The 20,459-nt window shown below is 36.4% G+C and overlaps 1 protein-coding gene across 11 annotated transcripts in view; it reads left to right on the forward strand.

The window, feature by feature from the left end:
* The window catches only part of LOC134224978 (solute carrier family 12 member 7), an 848,828-nt gene that overhangs the window by 795,784 nt on the left and 32,585 nt on the right, over positions 1–20,459 (forward strand). For all 11 annotated transcript variants that reach the window (XM_062704686.1, XM_062704688.1, XM_062704687.1 and 8 more), the window contains one exon: positions 15,243–15,350. In XM_062704686.1, coding sequence (XP_062560670.1) covers positions 15,243–15,350 — 108 coding nt within the window. The remainder of the gene's footprint in view (positions 1–15,242; positions 15,351–20,459) is intronic.

Consider the following 20,459-nt stretch of genomic DNA (forward strand, 5'->3'; position numbering starts at 1 on the left):
GTTGTCACTATGAATGGGGTTCCAATTAGACTAGCGAAGTCCAAGATTTAGGACTTATGTATAGCATGAATTAATTAACTATCAAAAACCACACCGAAGGTATACAAGCGAAAAGGTACGAATATAGTTAGTAGTTATAGAAAATCAAAACCATTTACTAAAATAAATTGTTTTATTTACAAACTAATTGTTAGACCAGCCATGTTTACATATACTGTGCCAATATGAATTATTTGCTGAAACGCCAGGAAGAATGCATTACAGAGGATTCAAAATAAATGTTGAAATTGATTCTGAAGTTGCTTCCCTGCACACCAAAACATTATGAATATTATGCGATATATTTGAATGAATTGACACAAAAGCACATGACGTAAACTCAATCGTATATGTTTTTCAACGTCAGATGATTTAAATATGCCACGGAACCTAAAAACACAGCTCCAGGTGCGTTGCCGCACGAATGCACAAGCCGATGATAAGTGCAAATTGCATATAACCTGTTATACTTCGATCACCGCTCATCCAAGAAGTAAAGATAGCTGAGGGGTAACATTTTAGGCTCTCACTCATAGAGTTTGTGTTCGACGCTCATTCGGTTCTCATTTTTTTTTTCAAAAACATATTTATAAACAATTTTTGTTTTCTAAAACTCAATACCAAATTTTTGAAACGACTTCTCTGCGATTGTAAACAAAGTTAAAAACATCGATTCGTCAAATCTGAGAGGTGAGAGCACTCCCACGCAATCCAGCACCACTAACAGGTAGCCGAAGTATTTACCTATATGTTAGACTACATATCTACACATGTCTTTTAATCGAAATAATTAGACTTTCATGTTGCCAATCTAAAAGAAAATTAAATTTCAAATCCGAAAAATCTAACTATTTTCGGCTAAAATGTGTTTTAACATTTTAACAATCATTTTAAAATTGACGCCCTTCACCCTTGCCGGGGTGATGGGCCAATGCGTCCAATGGGCGTGTTGCGTCCTTCTGCAATATTCATCCAACGGCAAGCGACTGAAGCGAATGCAGTGACGTTTTATTTTAGTATTACAAAAAAATCCCGGGATATAGAACAAAAAATGTTTCCAGTTGGCAAACATTCGAGTGCTTCCCAGTTTGAAGTCAGAATCCAGCTTAGGCTTCTGTCACCCAATCAATAAGATCATACAATTGGATCGAGTGTTGGAATGTGCATATTTTCATTTTGTGCGTTTATTATAAAGACTTGCAGCTCTGTTCGAACTTAATCGTTTGTATTATGACACTTTTGGTCTACAAGCCCAACGAGAAATAAATTTTCGTAAATAATTCCTCAGATAAAGGTGTTTTGTAATTTTAAATGAATTTTCATGCACATATTTGGGGCATGCGAAAAAGTGCAATATTCAATCAAACTAACTGTTATTTATAATGCGAATAAATTTGTCGCTTGTAGAATTTATCTAATTTAATCGATAATAATGAATATTCACTTGTTGGGAATATTTGTGTTTTCACATGGCCGGGGTAACCTATTTTTCTACTCAAATTTTCGATTAGCAGATTTAATTGATAACAAATCGTATGGATATCCTACAACAAATATACATAAAAATTGATATTGTATGATGTTCGTTTTATTTTTGCGAACGAAGTACCACAAGTCAGTCAAAAAGCCGCTTGGTGCGATTTGGCTAAGCCCCGACCACATGTCGTTGAATTACCAATACTTTTTACTGTATTTCTTTCAAATTGATACATTCAAGGGGTAGACAAAATTCAGAAAAATATTCGCCCTGCCTTACGCCGTATGAATAAAAATTATTCCATTGTGTAATCAATGATATACTAAAAAGCTTTTAATAACAATTTATGGACTGGAAAATTAATTAAAAATAAAGATGGTACAAATATGCAATTATGTACAAAGGCAATAAAGCAATTTTCAATATAATATAATATCATAATTATTATGATTTGCTTTTTTGCTAATTCCAAAAGACGAATTCGAGAACGTTTTTGTGGTATGGTAGAAGCTGTGGGAGTTTTTCTCCAAATCTCCAACAGCATACTCTACCACAAAAACGTTCTCGAATTCGTCTTTTGGAATCTGCAAAAAGCAAATCATAATAATTATGTTATTTTATTATATAGTTGTTTAATCGATTGTTTAAATTCGAAATCATTTAAAAAATTTAAAATTAAATTTTATTCCATCATAACATTTTCTATCACTTTGCGAACCCGCATAATTACAAACTGTAAATGGATATTTTCCCGTGCGTTCGGCAACAGTATCCTTTACTGTTGACAACTGTAAATGAACAATCTCATGTAAAGTTTCAACAGTTTGTGGTACGGTTATTTGACAAATAACAGTATGTTGAATGGGTTGTTAAGTTATGTCACCATAAAAAATCGGCCGTTTTCGCGTGCAAAATTTTCGCTCGACAGTATGATAAAATGTTGACATATAATGCAGGAAATATAAAACTTTTTAGGAACAGCATGTTGTATATTGACATTTAGTGATGATGTCGAGTAGTTATGGTTGAATCGACCGAAACATATTTGATAACCGCAACGTAAACTGTGAAGCTATATCTTACATCGTAATAATGATTCTGACCATATAACATGTTGTTTTTTATTATGCGGGAATGTTTCCTGAAATTCCTGAAATTCATTCAATTTACAAGCAGACAACGCAAGAAACATACACCCCCCTATGCTGCTCAAGCACTTCGGCGCCAACAGCACTTTTTTCGTGGTTCTTGTGACGACCGCCAGACGTCAAAATGATCTACTACCTATGTGCTTTCTTGCCTCATTTAGGTATTTACTTCTATCAGTGCTAAAAATAGAACAGAAGCACGGCTTGCTGTACGCGCTGTACGGGATGTGTACAATGCGATGCCTGATGCAAGCTGAAAATAAACAGTCAAAGCTTGTGTTGCTGATGCTACGATGCGATGCCGACCGATGCGCAGTGGCGGAAACCCGTACAAAGAAAGATTCTTTTTTTCGCGAAGCTCACACATATTATGAATGAGCTAATTCCTTAATTTGTTGATTGTAGCTTGTTAATTTAATTTTTGGTAACTTGGTGTTAAAAAGTTGATGCTGTAAAGCATCTCCTAAACAAATGTGTATGGGCAAATTAAATTCGAAAAATTCTTTTAGTCTGACATTTATATGGGGGCCCGCCACTGTGCGACGGCACATTGCCATTCCTTTTTTCACCCGCATTCGTACGGGAGAGCGTTGAACAAAGCACGATGCATTTTGAAATTGCTATACATGAACATGAATATGTGATATAGGGTAGATACTTGTGTTTTTCTTAGCACATGACTTAGCGCATTAGCAATAAGACATGAGAAAAGTTATGTATGACGTTTAAGGTGATTATAGAATGAAGCCCGTGGTGAATTTCAAATTCACCACACGTTTATCTACATACATTTCAAAAAGCTTAAATCTGGCGGAATAGTTTTCGTACAGTGCCGATACTCAAATTATGATTGTTCAGCATAACTCAGCAATCGATCTGCCATTATTTCAGCCCCATACGCGTTATTGTTCTTTCATCTCGTGCGCTTGAAAAAAGTATTGGAAAAGCACGTGGTTAACAAAATGGCCGATTTCTGGCTTCATTCTATAATCACCTTAACATAGGAGAGGGTTTTCAATTACTGAACGGATATCGGATAACGGATATTTGTAATTTCCATAGGGCACCCGTACCTTGAGTGTAGGTAGTGGGTTCTTATTATATATTTCCCATTATTATACACATATGTTTTCTTTCGTTGCGGTCTGATGTAATTATGCCATCACACCAATATAATTTTTCATAACAAAATTGACTTCCTCACATCAATGGTGAAGCAACTTTTACGAAGCTATTTTGAATAATTGGTTAGGTGGAATAAATCTTATTTTAAAATCAATATTTTATCTATTAGTTAATGTAATGAAACTGTTTATTTTCAATCACGAAACGTGCACTTCGAGAATAGTTGGTAAATCCAAACCACTATTAACTTGGATCGTAGTGCAATTTGCACCAGTTCTGATCAATAACGGAGTAGCAACCATTGATATGTACAGTCAGTCTAAGCTAAGCTAAGCTTAGCTGAAACTGTATAGTTTCAATCAACAAACGATAAAAACAAATATTTTCTTTTCTCAATTCATTAATATTTCCAGTATAGGAACATTTACCCTAGCAGGATAAACTCTAATGCTATATAGAGGCAATAAACATATCGCCAATTCGATGATTTATATTTGCATGTATCTTCTCACAAGTTAAGAGTATTGATGGTGCTGTGGTATAGTATGCGCTTCCCACCCCAGAGATCACGAGTTCGAATCCGAGGTAGGGCGTTTTGCTTTTTTTTTGCACGTGAAAACAGTTTTTTCGCCGTAACTTCGGAACGCAATGTCCGATGGATCTAATTTTCAATAGCAAACAATGGGATTGAATTCTACGTCGAATGGAACTTGTTGCGAGCAAATTGGATAATGCTAAGTACCAAAAAGTGTGTCTCACATTTTTGTACACACACACACACACACACATACAGACATCACCTCAATTCGTCGAACTGAGTCGATTGGTATATAACACTATGGGTCCCCGGGCCTTCTATCAAAAGTTCAGTTTTGGAGTGATCCTATAGCCTTTACGTATACTTTGTATACGAGAAAGGCAAAAAGGTTCATCTTACGAATGCTATCCCACGTACCGTTCGTCGGGCTTTTTCCTGTAATTTCTATTATTGGGATGCTTGGTAGAAGTGCTTATTGTATCCGCAAAAGTGCTAAGCAAAAACTTTCCCTACATTAATCGTTTTCGTAATTTCTGTACCGTTCTTATATAGGAGAAAAGGCTTCTTGTTGTTTTTATTGAATCATTTCTGCTATGCTACATACAGTGTCCCAGTCAACTTATCAAACCTCTTTTTATATTTGAGGCAAAATACTAGCATCGTTTTATAAAGGTCAATTTTAATCGAAAGTGTGAGTTGAGCGCGACCTTTTCATTGTAGGATTAATCATTTTTCTTCTGTTCTGCAGCTCCCGGCATCTAATTAGGATTTCGCTCAGGTTCAATTTAGTTGTCGCCTGCCGAGTGGGGATCAACTTCGCCGCAAAGGTTTCCAAATTTTCGCGCAATCATTCTTTTTTTTCCGCTTTCTCACAATTTGGAAGCAAAATGTCCATCCGATGTGGGTAGCCAGGTACTGGCTCTACTCTGAGAATTAAAATAATAAATTTTACGCTTCGGTGTACGAGTTTGTTAGCTTTTATATTTGTGCCCACGTTGTAAGCCCAGTAGCATGAATGGAAAGTCGACCATTGAGGTCAACGAGAGTGTTGAGTGCACAATTCTGCCAACAGCAACTAGATGTTGAAAAATGGCGATTCGGCTGTATCCAATTTCAGAGTTAACTTGTGGGCCACATAGAGTGCGCCTGATTGGGGAAGTAGTAGTTGACCATATATTTCGCAGCTGGACGTGACAGTTTTATGAGGCTTCCCATTGTGTAGAAATGGATTTCGAAAACCAGACACTATGTTTAAAGGTTATGTGCTCCTTGTAAGTGGCAACTTATTGTTCAATTTATTAGGCACTAAAATAAAGTGGATTTAACACTACCGGGCGTAGCAGCTTTCGTAATATGTATTCACAAACAAAAGGAACCAACATACGATGGCGACCAACCAAATCAAGTAATTGTATTTCCTATGATTGAGGAACTACAGTGATCGGTTTCTAGTATGAAAACATTGTCTTACTTAAATTAAAATATCTCTTACACAATTATGTAAACAAGACACTCAAAAATGTGATCGTTATTTCAGAGCAGAGTACCACTCTCTTGTCTAGCCTCTGAAAACAAAAAACAATATTGCAACAAATTTACTGTCATTAGACCTGTGCGCCGCCACGCCACGCCGCCGCCGCCGGTGGTTTTACACCACGGGACTGACACTTGTATACCTCCACCACAGTTTGTTTCGTAGCCAGCATTGAAAATTCCGCACTGACAGCCATAAGCGTAATCACGGGAAGAAAAGAGATAGGTGCGATCCACACTGACATTTCCATAAACGAAAAGCAGATGAAAAGAGACTGCATCCATACTACGAAAACACAACCAAAACATCAGACCCCCGTTTTACACGCGCCGCCGCCGCCGACGATTTTGGGTCGGCGCGCCGCCGATCATAATTTTGCCACGCCGATGACTAATCGCAATAAAAAAAAATCATTTAACTTAAGTCGAGCCGAGCCACTGAAAACGGCCTGATAATTGAAGTCGAAATACGTATCTGTGAAGAAATACAGCGTGGTGGAGTTAATTGGAATAATACTAAACTAGTCTTATGACAGTACATAAATGTTGTTGATGTGGATCTCGTCAAAATTCAATTTCAAATCTACCTCAAGCGATGGTGTCTCTAAGTCGGTGTAGTGACATACATCGTCTTGGTTAATTAATAGGATGTTTGATTAGTTTGACAGTTTGAATGAGGCTTTATCTAGTATAATAATACAAAACTTGTTAAACTGATCTTTGGAATGCGTTAAGCCAAGGCCTGATTCAGTCGGGTACCTAAATTTGTAGGTGACTCGCAAAATGGGTTTGTTGTGGTTCATAAGCTTTTGTGGGGCCTGGATACATGCCCAAATCGTCCCCATTCTTAACCCTTTATAAGTCAGACGAATCTAAACAATAAATTAACAAAAACAGCAATAGGACACAATGTTGACATGATATTAAACTCGAATGTATGTTTGTTATACATTAAACAGTTCAGAAACATTGAAAAATTGGTGGAAATATAGTTGCCACTGCCCGGCAAGCGGGACAACATTGCTGGCAATATAGTTGCCACTGCCCGGCAAGCGGGAAAACAGGCAACAACAAAAATAAATAAAAGAATTTTTAAAATTAGGTTCTACGTAAAACCATTCAAGTCAAGGCACGTTACATTTTTTGGTGAAGAGTCTTAATCGGAAAACGCATCACAAGTGAAAAAAAAATTTGCGCTTTTGTTCCCAAGGGGTTCCCTTGGGAAAAAAACACAATTTCGTCAAAAATCCATAAACCAAATATACAGAAAGGCAAAGCTTTTTCCACGCGAATCACGTAATAATCTAACACAGAAGATTCAAAATAATTAATACCAACAGGAAAAAATATACCTTTGTCGTTTTTTTAACGAATTATCACTGAAAATCCTTGTTTTCAGAAACTTACGATCTGTTCGTACAAAACTGACATTTCATTTTTTTTGTATGGCTCAAATTCATCTGGGGTGTTACTAGGAAGCAAATAAAGCCACTACATGGGAAATAATAAGTAGAGCTCTTGTTAATAAATAGAAAAACAGATGAATTGTTGGTGGCAATATAGTTGTCACTGCCTTAAGGCACAGACAAACAGACGTAACACTAAGGAAATTCCCATCGACCATGAGCTCAACGGTCGTTTTAAATTCAACTGCTTGCGAGTTTCACGTTCAGGGGCGCGCGCATCGTATACCTTTGAATTTGACATCTCACACTAGCGCCTTCTGTTGACATTGTCGTACTAAACTTTGTTTCGTACAACATGCACGTTAGGTGGTGGTAAAATAGCTGGGCGATGGATTTTAAAACAAATTGTTCTAACTGTTACGTCTGTTTGTCTGTGCTTAAGGGTTAAAGCATCTGGCATTGGTGCAGATAAATTATTGCAATTTAGAAATTTATTGTAATTTGCACATTAGTTATTTTGACATTTTTTTTTATTTATTTAAATCAATTTATTTGGTCAGTTTTCTTTGTTTTTAGATTTGTGCTACTAGGACAGTTGGCTTATAAGACAAACTGATTTGGCAAAATAATTAAATCCCAACTGTGAATGCTTTATCGATTTTTTTGTTATAAACGCCTCTTATTTTATTATTCACAGCCATTGTAACCCAGAACTGGGGCGTTGTCGCCTCGCTGTATAGTATTTAGTCAAATTATTTAGTTAAAACGTCAGGTATTTTCAAACATTACGAAAATTTAATTTTATTGTATTGTCTGTAAATTATTTAATACTGTATTGTAAAAGCCTTATTGTAAAATTCCTGGATTTTCTGAGAATATTCAAAGAAGTATCGTTTAAACATTCATTTAAGAATTCCATCGAAAAATACTCCAGAAATTTGTTTTTCAAATAAATCAAGAAATTTATTTGATAATTCCTCCAGATATTCCTCCGAAAGTTTTTTTTTAAAACCTTAGAAAATCATTAAGGAATTAGGAATTTGGGTATTCCTTCGGAGATTCCTTACAAAATTTCTCCGAAAATTCCTTAAGAATTTTCATAACGGATTTCTTCAGAAATCCTTTACGATTTTTTTTCCGAAATTGCTTAAGGAATGCTTTCGGATTTTGTTCCACGAATCCTTACATTCTCCTTCGGAGACTCCTTGAAGAATTCCTTTGGAAGTTTCTTTAGCAATTCCTGCGGAAATTTCTTAAGGAATTCCTTAAAAAAATCATTCGTTGAGGATGTATTTGGATTTTTTTTGAGAATTTCTTCGGAAATTTTTCCTTTTGAAATTGTTTCGGCAATTTTTTTCCTGAATCGCTGGAAAGAATTCTTCTAGATATCCACAAGGAATTCATTCAAAATTTGCCTAAGGAATTTTTAAAGAACTTCTTCCAGCAATTCTTTTGAAACATTCTCCGGGAATTCTTCTGGAACTTCCTGCAGGAATTTTTTTGAAAATGCCTTCATCTTTCCGAAAGTCTTTCAGTAGTGCTTGTTGTTTATTTTTGGATTTTTTTTTTCGAAAATTCAATAAGTAACTACATCGCAAACTACTTCATTTTCAATAAATCTCAAAGGATTTTCTGGAAGATCTTTCGAAAAAAAAAATCTGGAGAAATCTCCGAAGGAAATCTCGGAGGTTTTTCGAATAATCTTTTAAAGAAGTCCCTGGAAGAATATCCGATGAAATTTCGGGCGGTATTTTTTCGATTATTTAAGAAATGAAATTCTGGAGAAGTGCCCAAATAAATTTTTGGAGGCTATTTTGAAGAAATTTGTGTTGGGTTTAGTGTAGGAATTTCCAAATAAATTTTTAAAGGCATTCCCAAAAGAGAACCTTAATGCATTTTCGAAAATAATTCCTGAAGGAACTTCTAAAAGAGTTTTTGAAGGTAAAATACTTCCATAAAGAACTCCTAAAGGAATTTCCAGAGGAATCCATAAAGATATTTTTGAAGGATTTTATGATAGAATTCCCGAATGAATTCTCAAAGGAAATTACGAAGAAATTCCTAATAGAATTTCAGAGAAAATGCCTACTGGTATTTGTGATGTAATTCCAAAGTTTCTTCAAGAATTCCTTTGGAATTTTCCACAGTAATTTATTCGCAATTTCCTCCAGAGATTCATTTGAAGATTCGTTAAGGAATTCCCTAGGAAATTTCCTCAAAAAGTTCTACAAAAACGAATTCCAGAAAGTTCTACGGAAATTCTTTCGGATATTCTATAAAATTTACCTCAGGAATTACGTCAGAATTCCCTCCACGTATTCCTTTGTTTAAAAAACCTTAGGAAATTCGTTACAGTTCGTTCTTTTTAAAATTTCGTAGGAAATTGCTTTAGGATTTGCTTCATAAAATCCTTTAGGAATTCTTTCGTAATTCCCTTAGAAATTCTTCCATATATACCTTCCAAAAATCATTCGCAAATTCCTTTTGAAATATCGACGGAAAATATTTTAGAATTCCTCTAAAAATTCCTTCAGAAATTCATTTATAGATTCCTTCGGAAATATGCTAAGTCTTTGATAGTTTGCTTAGGAATTTCTTTGGAAATTAATATGGAGATTTCCAGCAATTTTTCCGAAAAATGTTTTAGGAGTTCTTTCGGAAACTATTTTATTCCTTAATAAATTTTCTGAATGAAATCCTAAAAGAATATTGTATGGTTTTACCTGTGGTTTTACTGAAAGAATTTGCCAACGAGAATCTTAATGGTTTTTGAAGAAATGCCTATATGAGTTTCCGCAGTTTCCATAGGGTTTTACAAAGGAATTTCTAATGAAACGTAAAAAAATCGTAGTTTCCTCCGGAAATCCCTTCAGGAAATCCCACCAAGAACTTTTTTGTCATATTTTACCAACTTTTGAGGAAAATATTCAATTTGGTAGGTTATCGTGCCCCAGTCTTACTCAGCCAGAGCTCATTTTAGTATGTTGATCATCTATTGAGATTTCTGCATACAAGAGTGCAAGGTGGGGAGTAAACTGTCCATTGTGGTTGTAACAATTGGATTCCATCGTGAATGTCCTTCCAGGATCCAAGGGTCACAGCAGGTGAACGAACTGCAAATTCTCTAAATATACTAGATATGCAGCCGCTTAAACATTGCCTAATTGTATATGTAACTCAAAGAATAGTAGTTCGAATTTTTCTGAAATTTAGATGTATTGAGAAGGAAATCGACTGGAGTTTATCAAAATCCTGAATTAGGAAAACTTTTGGAAAAAATATTAACAAATTAGTCCTTTGACACCGAAGTCTCATTCTCAATACTGCTCAAGGGTTACGAAAAGTGAAGCAGGATTCGTTTTTAAATTTTAATTCATCAACATCAGAGAAAAATAAAATAGTTCTACTTTAAATAACATTTTGAGATCTGGCACTTATTAGTTTTGCTGGTAATTTACTATGGAATGTGCTCTTTGATGATCGACAAACATAGAATACTACAAATTTAATCCACTGAAGTCGACTTCTATACGGGCGATTCGTACCGTGTGAACCAAATGTGTGTGTGTGTGTCATACTCTACCCCTCACCCAACTGGGGGTGTTGATCAAGTAGTACTACGAATAATTTGATCATATCTCATGCTCCGTAATGGTGCCCTTTTTGTTACGAAGACGAGTACTACAAAAAGGATTCACTTCTGAGGAAAAACAGGTTTCTCCAGAAAGTGTGGGGAATGGGATGTACTAGTAGTTCATAACAGGTACAGCAAAACTTCACAAGGACGCCCTTATTCGTACTAACTACTCAGGGAATAGAAGGTCGAGAAGAGTCACCGTTGCTAACTAAAGCGTGAACCGGATATCTGGGATTCCCACAATATCCGCGGCAATAGAAGCAAACGATGCCCTGTACGTATTTAGTGGTCAATTTTGAATTTTAAAATTGTTAAGTTTATAATATAATGATAGAAAGGAAAGAATTGGAACGTGCTCACCAGTTGAGTTAATCCACTACCAAAGCAGCTCCATTTGTGAACAGGACGTATCAAGAATATCCAAGAGATGATATATTATCTTCTTTTCCTCCTTTGCTTCCATTGGAACTGTGGCCGCAATACCCAACTGTGGCCGATTTGGCACCTGGCAAGGTTCTTATAGGGTTCGTTTCCGTGGATCTTCCGATAGCTGTTAGTGTCAAAGCTGCTACCTTCGTTGCCGCAACTAAATTGGTTCAGGCCAACACATACCACAGTGCGCTCTCATTGAGTCGTGCAATATTATTTTACTCATTGACAAAAATTCATTCTCCTGAATAACGTTCTCTACAAGTAAATAAAAATTGACGTTTATCAGTGACTTTAAGATGGTTACAAATCATGTGTATCTCACGCCTTCAAAAATTTACCCTACTGTTCAGATGCAAATAATGCATGTGCGCCAGACATTATGGGATTATCTCAGTTTATAGGAATTTAACAATGTATATCATTAGTAAATTTTGAATTCAAATAATGATATCTCTTAGGTCCTTAATCCTTTGTAACAATTTCCAAGAAGCTTCTATAACCTCATTGAAAAATTTAGAATGCACTTGGTATCTGATAAAAAAAATCTGTTTTCCCAGTCTGTATGAATTTGAAGCCAAACATTAAAATTTCAGTTTTTTATTATTAAAAAGCAATTATCTCCCCTCCTCGGATTTTTTTGCCCATAATTTATATTTTGAGGGGGCAACAAAAAAAATTGATGATTTTCAAACATTTTTTAACAAATCTGAGGAATTTTTTTTTTATTTTTTATCATTTTAATCAATTTTTTTATCGTTTTATTTTTTATTATCCCTTGATCTGTCGGAGACCAGTAGGATATAATTGGAATTAAATATTTGTAACGCCCTAATACATACATAAAAATGTAAAAAACTATTCAATAAATAAACAAAAATAGTAATAATAAAAATAAATATACCATTAACTGTCCACTCAGAATACACATTTTTTGAAGATGTCCCATACTACTATGCTAAAAATGGTATCGTTTTAGAAGCTTTTTTTTATCAGTAGTGATAATAGGTAATGATAATTCTTTTCGATTATTCATAGTAATGAAAACTAAGAAAGATATTAACATTTTCAATTATGCTAAAAGGACTCCAATTTTTTGAATAGAAACGCCATAGAATGATGGTATAAAAAAAAACAGATCCGACATCGGCTGTCAAAAAAATCAGATCTGGTAAGATTCTTCAGACTCCAGATCTTGAATAATGTTGCGATTTTTGAAATAGCACATTGTGTTGAAACCGACGAAGATGGCAATGATATATAATTCTATGTCCACTTTATACTTACGTTAAAAACACATATTCATTCCTATGTACATTCCTAGTGTATACAAAAAATCAATAATTTGATAGGACACTATTCTTAATACCATCTACAAATTATTATCCTAAAAATTTAATACAATAACTTTTAAAAGGATGCTTTGACAATTCCATTGTGAAATATATTATTTTTATTACATCCTAAGCATTATTTATTACATCCTAGCCAATAATGTATTAATGAGGTTGAAAACAATTTTCTGGAAAGTATATATTTTAAAATTATTCTAGGGCTTAATTTACACTTTGATGGACGAGAAAAAGCAATCATTTTCTAAATCAATCCATCACACTCTGCTTATAAATATAGGGGGGTATTTTTATGATTTTTTCTTTTAGTTGATGGGTTAGTAAAGGTAATGTAGATTTTATTGCAAGAAAAACATTAGTTTCCTGCAACTGTATTTATTCGACACTGTTGATTTCGCAAATGATTATTATTAATATTATTATTATTATTTATTTTGGACATTTCACACCACAATAGTGCCTTATTCGTGTCTAGATTTCGTGAAGGAATGTATATGAAAACGTTTCCAGCTATGTAATTCCTCAAACAACTAAAACAACAACATAAAAGTAATAAAAATGAATTAATACCATTCTAAAATTTCACATTTTGGAAAGTATCACAACATAAAATATTTGAAACATTTGTAACATATTTTGAATCTTGGCTTGATGGTAAGTGGAGCTTAGAGGCAAAATAAAATATGTAATGATGTCAATTGTTTGAAACAAGCATAATGTAAAGAATGGTTGATGATGTTAATTGTTTGGAAAACAGTATTTTTCAATGCACTACTATTTTAAAAAAAAATTGGTTCATGTATAAAAGGAACTTTCAACAAATCTAATAAAAATTTTGCGTAGTCAAATCAACCAAAGTAACTTTGGAATAATATTTACTTTGTTGTTAATGTAAACTGAACACAATAAGAGCATTGACTTTCTGAATAAGGCGTTCAACCAATGATCAAATTTCAACTGGTTTGGTGTGCTCTAAAGTACATATTAGACAAATAAAAAGTAGCAATAAAGTGACCTGCTACAGTTGTGGTATATATGTACTTATGTTTATCGCACCTCTATGGGCGCTAAAATTTTAAGGAATCTGGAAAGAATAATGATTACAGAACAATTATACTTAATAAAACTCCGTGTTGCTCTCCAGAAATCCAAACCGTCGTCCTCAAGGAAGATTGAAGAAATAGGAAGTTTTCAAATTCCGATATCCACCGCGAATAAAAATCCAATAACTTTTGAAGAAATGGGTTCCGACAAAGCTATATTCTTGAATCCTTCTTGAGCTTTCTAATCCAGGTGTTGTAAATTTTCGGAGCAAGTAGGACGATGAAAAACTGCACACTCAAATATGCTTCACTCGAAAAATTTTACTTCTAGCTTGCCATAAAGCAACGAAAAAATCTAATCCACGCAAAAAAAAGTAAAAATTTCAGCGCAGAGAAATGACAAAATCACATCCTGCCTCGTCGATTGCTACGATCCTTTTTTCGATTCGTACCGTGTGAATCAAATCCACGTGAATTCAAAAATCCGCGTTAAAATTGATTTTTTAGCCAATGATTTTTTCATTCACGCCGGTTCACGCCGCCGCCGCCGCCGATAAAAGCCAACGGCGCGCCGCCGTGACGCCGCCGCCGCCGGGGCAAAAGTGACCACCACGCCGCCGCCGCCGATTAAATGACCGGCGCACAGGTCTAACTGTCATGTTATCTAGTAAATCAGACATGGATACGTGCTCTAACATAGGGGCAATTTTGAATGATCAAGTTAAAGAAAAGCAGCGTATAATGTTTTAAATATTAAGAGTTTTTTGGAGATTTTCCGAATCTCCTCGAGTGAAGTAGATATATTGTCACAAATACCATAATATCCTTTGAATTTTCACACAGTCATGTTTCTCTTGCAATCCACATGTTGGGACGAAATTGTTACCCAATCACTGATGCAAGCAAAAAGTGATATTTATCCGTATTTCTGCTTGAATCATCTAACTTTGGCCGACGCATCCAAAATGCAAACTAAGCAGCATCCATTCATCATAAAACAATTCCTAGACCTATTGTAACCAGTCCAAAGTTCTCTTCCATATCACGCTCCAATCTGATAACGATTTATTCAAATTGAAACTTTGTCTTCCTGGCGGTTGGTACTCATCGGCGTCGTTGTTGACTTCTCTTTTCCTATCACACTTCAGCACGCACCGATTCGTGGCCAGTGTTGCGGTAAAGTCTTTACCCTCAGCACTCTCATCAATCTTCGACCACGTAACCTGCTCCCACAATCGCTTTCCCTTAATTTAATTCCACATCATTCCGGACCGCGCCCACTCGACTTCGGACCTACCCACGTACAAATCTTTACAGAAACGTTCTCCTTTTCCGCCGCTGGCTGGGCTGGGTCCCGGGGAAAACTTCTTGCATGAATCTTCAAGTACGTCTTACGTAAGATAGAGGGGCGATGAAAAATAAAGAATCCGACGGAGCGCGCAAACCCAAGAAAAGTTTTTATTCATATTCTCATCGACTGACTGTCTTCTTCACCTTGCTCCGTTTCCGTTTCAGATGGATAGCGATATCTCGGCGTACACCTACGAACGGACTTTGATGATGGAGCAGCGCAACCAGATGCTCCGGAAGCTGCGGCTCAACAAACGCGAAAAGGAGAGCGTCGTAAGTATCTGTGGTCGTGCTTTCTGATTTTTTTTTATTCTCATCCCGAGAAGCAAATATCTCTGTGAATATTCATTTATTCCTGTCGTTTTTACGTTATACCTCGGTTTGTTTTCCAACTCACATGCTCATTTCCATCATATGCCATAATATATGATAAATTTTTCATCAGCCGTTTATTCGCCATTATCGTACACACTGGTGTGCAGAGTATAAAAATTAGAAGATACATTGTTGAGGTTGAGGAGAATGAGTAGCACGTGAAATCATATTAAAAACAATGAAATTTTTCGAGCATCTATGTTGCAAGCCAAAAACAGTAGTGATACAAAAGCCGTGTTCTGCTTTCTAGCTATGAACTGCTTTAAGAATTTTGATCAGAATCTTCTGAAAATGTTCGACTTTTTTTTGTCTTTATTATCGAGACTTTCAGCCCGAGGCTGGCTCGTCTCGTATGTTCGACGTAATTTACAAAAACTTCTAATAAAATCGAGGATTTCCAATGAAATCATCCAATGATTTCCAAAGAATAATAATCTGTGATAGATTTCATCTAAAAACTTCTAATGGAATTCTGTGAGAATGTTTAAGGGCAAGCCTCCCGGACTAACTAACCAAAACTAAATTCACTCGCGTTTTCAAGGGCACACCACTGCATACGGAAGAAACGCACAACTGATCACGCGTACTGCGGCACAGCAAAGCTGCAATAGGATAATGACAGTTATGTGTTGCTTCCGTATTGAGTGGTTTATCCTTGAAACCGCGAAAAGATTTAAATTTGGATTCCGAAAGGCTTGTCCTTAATACAAGAATTGCAATAAAATCCTAATTGGATTTACAATGAAAACTTGTGAACGCCTTAAATTAAAATCCTCAGGATTTCCATTGGAATCTTTTCAGAATATCCTTTGGAATCCTTTCGGGATTTCTTTTGAAATCCTTTCGGGATTTCCGTTGGAATCCTTTCAGGATTTCCGTTGCAATCCTTTCAGGATTTCCGTCGGAATCCTTTCAGGATTTGCATCGGAATCCTTTCAGGATTTCCATCGGAATCCTTTCAGGATTTCCGTTGGAATCCTTTCAGGATTTCCGTTGAAATCCTTTCAGGATTTCCGTTGAAATCCTTTCAGGATTTCCATCGGAATCCTTTCAGGATTTCCGTTGAAATCCTTTCAGGATTTCCGTTGGAATCCTTTCAGGATTTCCGTTGGAATCCTTTCAGGATTTCCGTTGGAATCCTTTCAGGATTTCCGTTGGAATCCTTTCAGGATTTCCATTGGAATCCTTTCAGGATTTCCGTTGCAATCCTTTCAGGATTTCCGTTGAAATCCTTTCAGGATTTCCGTTGGAATCCTTTCAGGATTTCCGTTGGAATCCTTTCAGGATTTCCGTTGGAATCCTTTCAGGATTTCCGTTGGAATCCTTTCAGGATTTCCGTTGGAATCCTTTCAGGATTTCCGTTGGAATCCTTTCAGGATTTCCGTTGAAATCCTTTCAGGATTTCTTTTGAAATCCTTTCAGGATTTCCGTTGAAATCCTTTCAGGATTTCCGTTGGAATCCTTTCAGGATTTCCGTTGGAATCCTTTCAGGATTTCCGTTGGAATCCTTTCAGGATTTCCGTTGGAATCCTTTCAGGATTTCCGTTGGAATCCTTTCAGGATTTCCGTTGGAATCCTTTCAGGATTTCCGTTGGAATCCTTTCAGGATTTCCGTTGGAATCCTTTCAGGATTTCCGTTGGAATCCTTTCAGGATTTCCGTTGGAATCCTTTCAGGATTTCCGTTGGAATCCTTTCAGGATTTCCGTTGGAATTTCCATCGGAATCCTTTTAGGATTTCCATCGGAATCCTTTTAGGATTTCCGTTGGAATCTTTTCAGGATTTCCGTTGAAATCCTTTCAGGATTTCCGTTGGAATCCTTTCAGGATTTCCGTTGGAATCCTTTCAGGATTTCCGTTGGAATCCTTTCAGGATTTCCGTTGGAATCTTTTCAGGATTTCCGTTGGAATCCTTTCAGGATTTCCGTTGGAATCCTTTCAGGATTTCCGTTGGAATCCTTTCAGGATTTCCGTTGGAATCCTTTCAGGATTTCCGTTGGAATCCTTTCAGGATTTCCGTTGGAATCCTTTCAGGATTTCCGTTGGAATCCTTTCAGGATTTCCGTTGGAATCCTTTCAGGATTTCCGTTGGAATCCTTTCAGGATTTCCGTTGGAATCCTTTCAGGATTTCCGTTAAGATCCTTTCAGGATTTCCGTTGGAATCCTTTCAGGATTTCCGTTGGAATCCTTTCAGGATTTCCGTTGGAATCCTTTCAGGATTTCCGTTGGAATCCTTTCAGGATTTCCGTTGGAATCCTTTCAGGATTTCCGTTGGATTCCTTTCAGGATTTCCGTTGGATTCCTTTCAGGATTTCCGTTGGAATCCTTTCAGGATTTCCGTTGGAATCCTTTCAGGATTTCCGTTGGAATCCTTTCAGGATTTCCGTTGGAATCCTTTCAGGATTTCCGTTGGAATCCTTTCAGGATTTCCGTTGGAATCCTTTCAGGATTTCCGTTGGAATCCTTTCAGGATTTCCGTTGGAATCCTTTCAGGATTTCCGTTGGAGTCCTTTCAGGATTTCCGTTGGAATCCTTTCAGGATTTCCGTTGGAATCCTTTCAGGATTTCCGTTGGAATCCTTTCAGGATTTCCGTTGGAATCCTTTCAGGATTTCCGTTGGAATCCTTTCAGGATTTCCGTTGGAATCCTTTCAGGATTTCCGTTGGAATCCTTTCAGGATTTCCGTTGGAATCCTTTCAGGATTTCCGTTGGAATCCTTTCAGGATTTCCGTTGAAATCCTTTCAGGATTTCCGTTGGAATCCTTTCAGGATTTCCGTTGGAATCCTTTCAGGATTTCCGTTGGAATCCTTTCAGGATTTCCGTTGGAATCCTTTCAGGATTTCCGTTGGAATCCTTTCAGGATTTCCGTTGGAATCCTTTCAGGATTTCCGTTGGAATCCTTTCAGGATTTCCGTTGGAATCCTTTCAGGATTTCCGTTGGAATCCTTTCAGGATTTCCGTTGGAATCCTTTCAGGATTTCCGTTGGAATCCTTTCAGGATTTCCGTTGGAATCCTTTCAGGATTTCCGTTGGAATCCTTTCAGGATTTCCGTTGGAATCCTTTCAGGATTTCCGTTGGAATCCTTTCAGGATTTCCGTTGGAATCCTTTCAGGATTTCCGTTGGAATCCTTTCAGGATTTCCGTTGGAATCCTTTCAGGATTTCCGTTGGAATCCTTTCAGGATTTCCGTTGGAATCCTTTCAGGATTTCCGTTGGAATCCTTTCAGGATTTCCGTTGGAATCCTTTCAGGATTTCCGTTGGAATCCTTTCAGGATTTCCGTTGGAATCCTTTCAGGATTTCCGTTGGAATCCTTTCAGGATTTCCGTTGGAATCCTTTCAGGATTTCCGTTGGAATCCTTTCAGGATTTCCGTTGGAATTCTTTCACGATTTCCGTTGGAATCCTTTCAGGATTCCCGTTGGAATCCTTTCAGGATTCCCGTTGGAATCCTTTCAGGATTCCCGTTGGAATCCTTTCAGGATTCCCGTTGGAATCCTTTCAGGATTTCCGTTGGAATCCTTTCAGGATTTCCGTTGGAATCCTTTCAGGATTTCCGTTGGAATCCTTTCAGGATTTCCATTGGAATCCTTCCAGGATTTCCATTGGAATCCTTCCAGGATTTCCATTGGAATCCTTCCAGGATTTCCATTGGAATCCTTCCAGGATTTCCATTGGAATCCTTCCAGGATTTCCATTGGAATCCTTCCAGGATTTCCATTGGAATCCTTCCAGGATTTCCATTGGAATCTTTGAAAAAAATGTTCTAGAACCATGAGACTGCATAGACGAAAGATCGCCAGGAACTTTTTCAATAAAATCATTTGAGCATCAAAATTCGTTTAGGGTTTTCAATGACATTTTTAGATGATTTAAATGAAATTCTTCAAAAATTTCCAATGTCATCCATTGAAAATTACCCAATGTTTCCCATGGAGTTCCATTTAAAATAATTGTAGGATTTCGCCCTGCTGTATTTCCGCCGAAACAACATGATGTTCCAGAAGGATTTTCAGTAGAATACTTCTTTGGTTGAAAGCGATTTTTTATCGAGTTATTTAAATTGAACCTAGTTTGATACTCGCGCACACCAGTGTTATTTCCTCTACAAAACAATCTTCGCATACGGCAGCAAAAACTTTACCAGCTCATCCCGTCTGCTCAGGCGAGCTGAGCCGGAAACAAAATAAAAATCATTTCAAGTTTGCTATGTACTTCGGAAAAGAAAAAGATAACGAAATCCCTTCATATATGTGTATATTTTTTTGCAACCAGAACTTTTCCATCATTTCCCAACACATGGCGCAAAAACATATCACACCATAAATTGGCACCGACAAAATGTGGAAAAATAATATGTATTGCCCAGCTTGTTCGGCGTCTCATGGGAGACATATGAACACCAACAAATGATGGATTAACGATTAAACGAAATGGAATGCGGAAACAAAAAACTTTGTTCGCCGTCCTCAGCAGTGGGCATTTCTGGTTGCAAAAAAATGTATCGAAAATAACACGGTAGCCAATTTACCGCCAACGCAAAATTGGATATTCTCGTTATCAGATCTATACCCAATAAGGGATCATGGTAGAGGCAACATCAAATAAAATATGAAGATAAAACCGTATAAAATATAAATTTCGGATTGGAATAAATTGAAATATGTTACATGGATAATTCAATATGTTATTCAAATTAGATATTTCTTGTGGCAGAAAAATAATTTATTCTGCGTGCCAAATTTAATTCCTCAATCTGTTGTGCTTCGATTTTTTCTCTTCAATATTAATTTACGGTCTACAATTATTTGATTTTAATATTTTGTACTTGTTGTTTCTACCAGCAAATTTTAATATATCAATTGGAATTGACAATATTATCATTGCTCATGAGAATCCGGCATGAAATAGTTCTAATCCCTTGAGGGATCTTCAATTTTATCATCAATGCACCATCATATTCACACTTCTCCATCTCACAAAAATTAAGAAATGACCATAATAAAGT

This window comes from Armigeres subalbatus, chromosome 3 (assembly GCF_024139115.2).
Source record: "Armigeres subalbatus isolate Guangzhou_Male chromosome 3, GZ_Asu_2, whole genome shotgun sequence".
NCBI classification, from domain to species: domain Eukaryota; kingdom Metazoa; phylum Arthropoda; class Insecta; order Diptera; family Culicidae; genus Armigeres; species Armigeres subalbatus.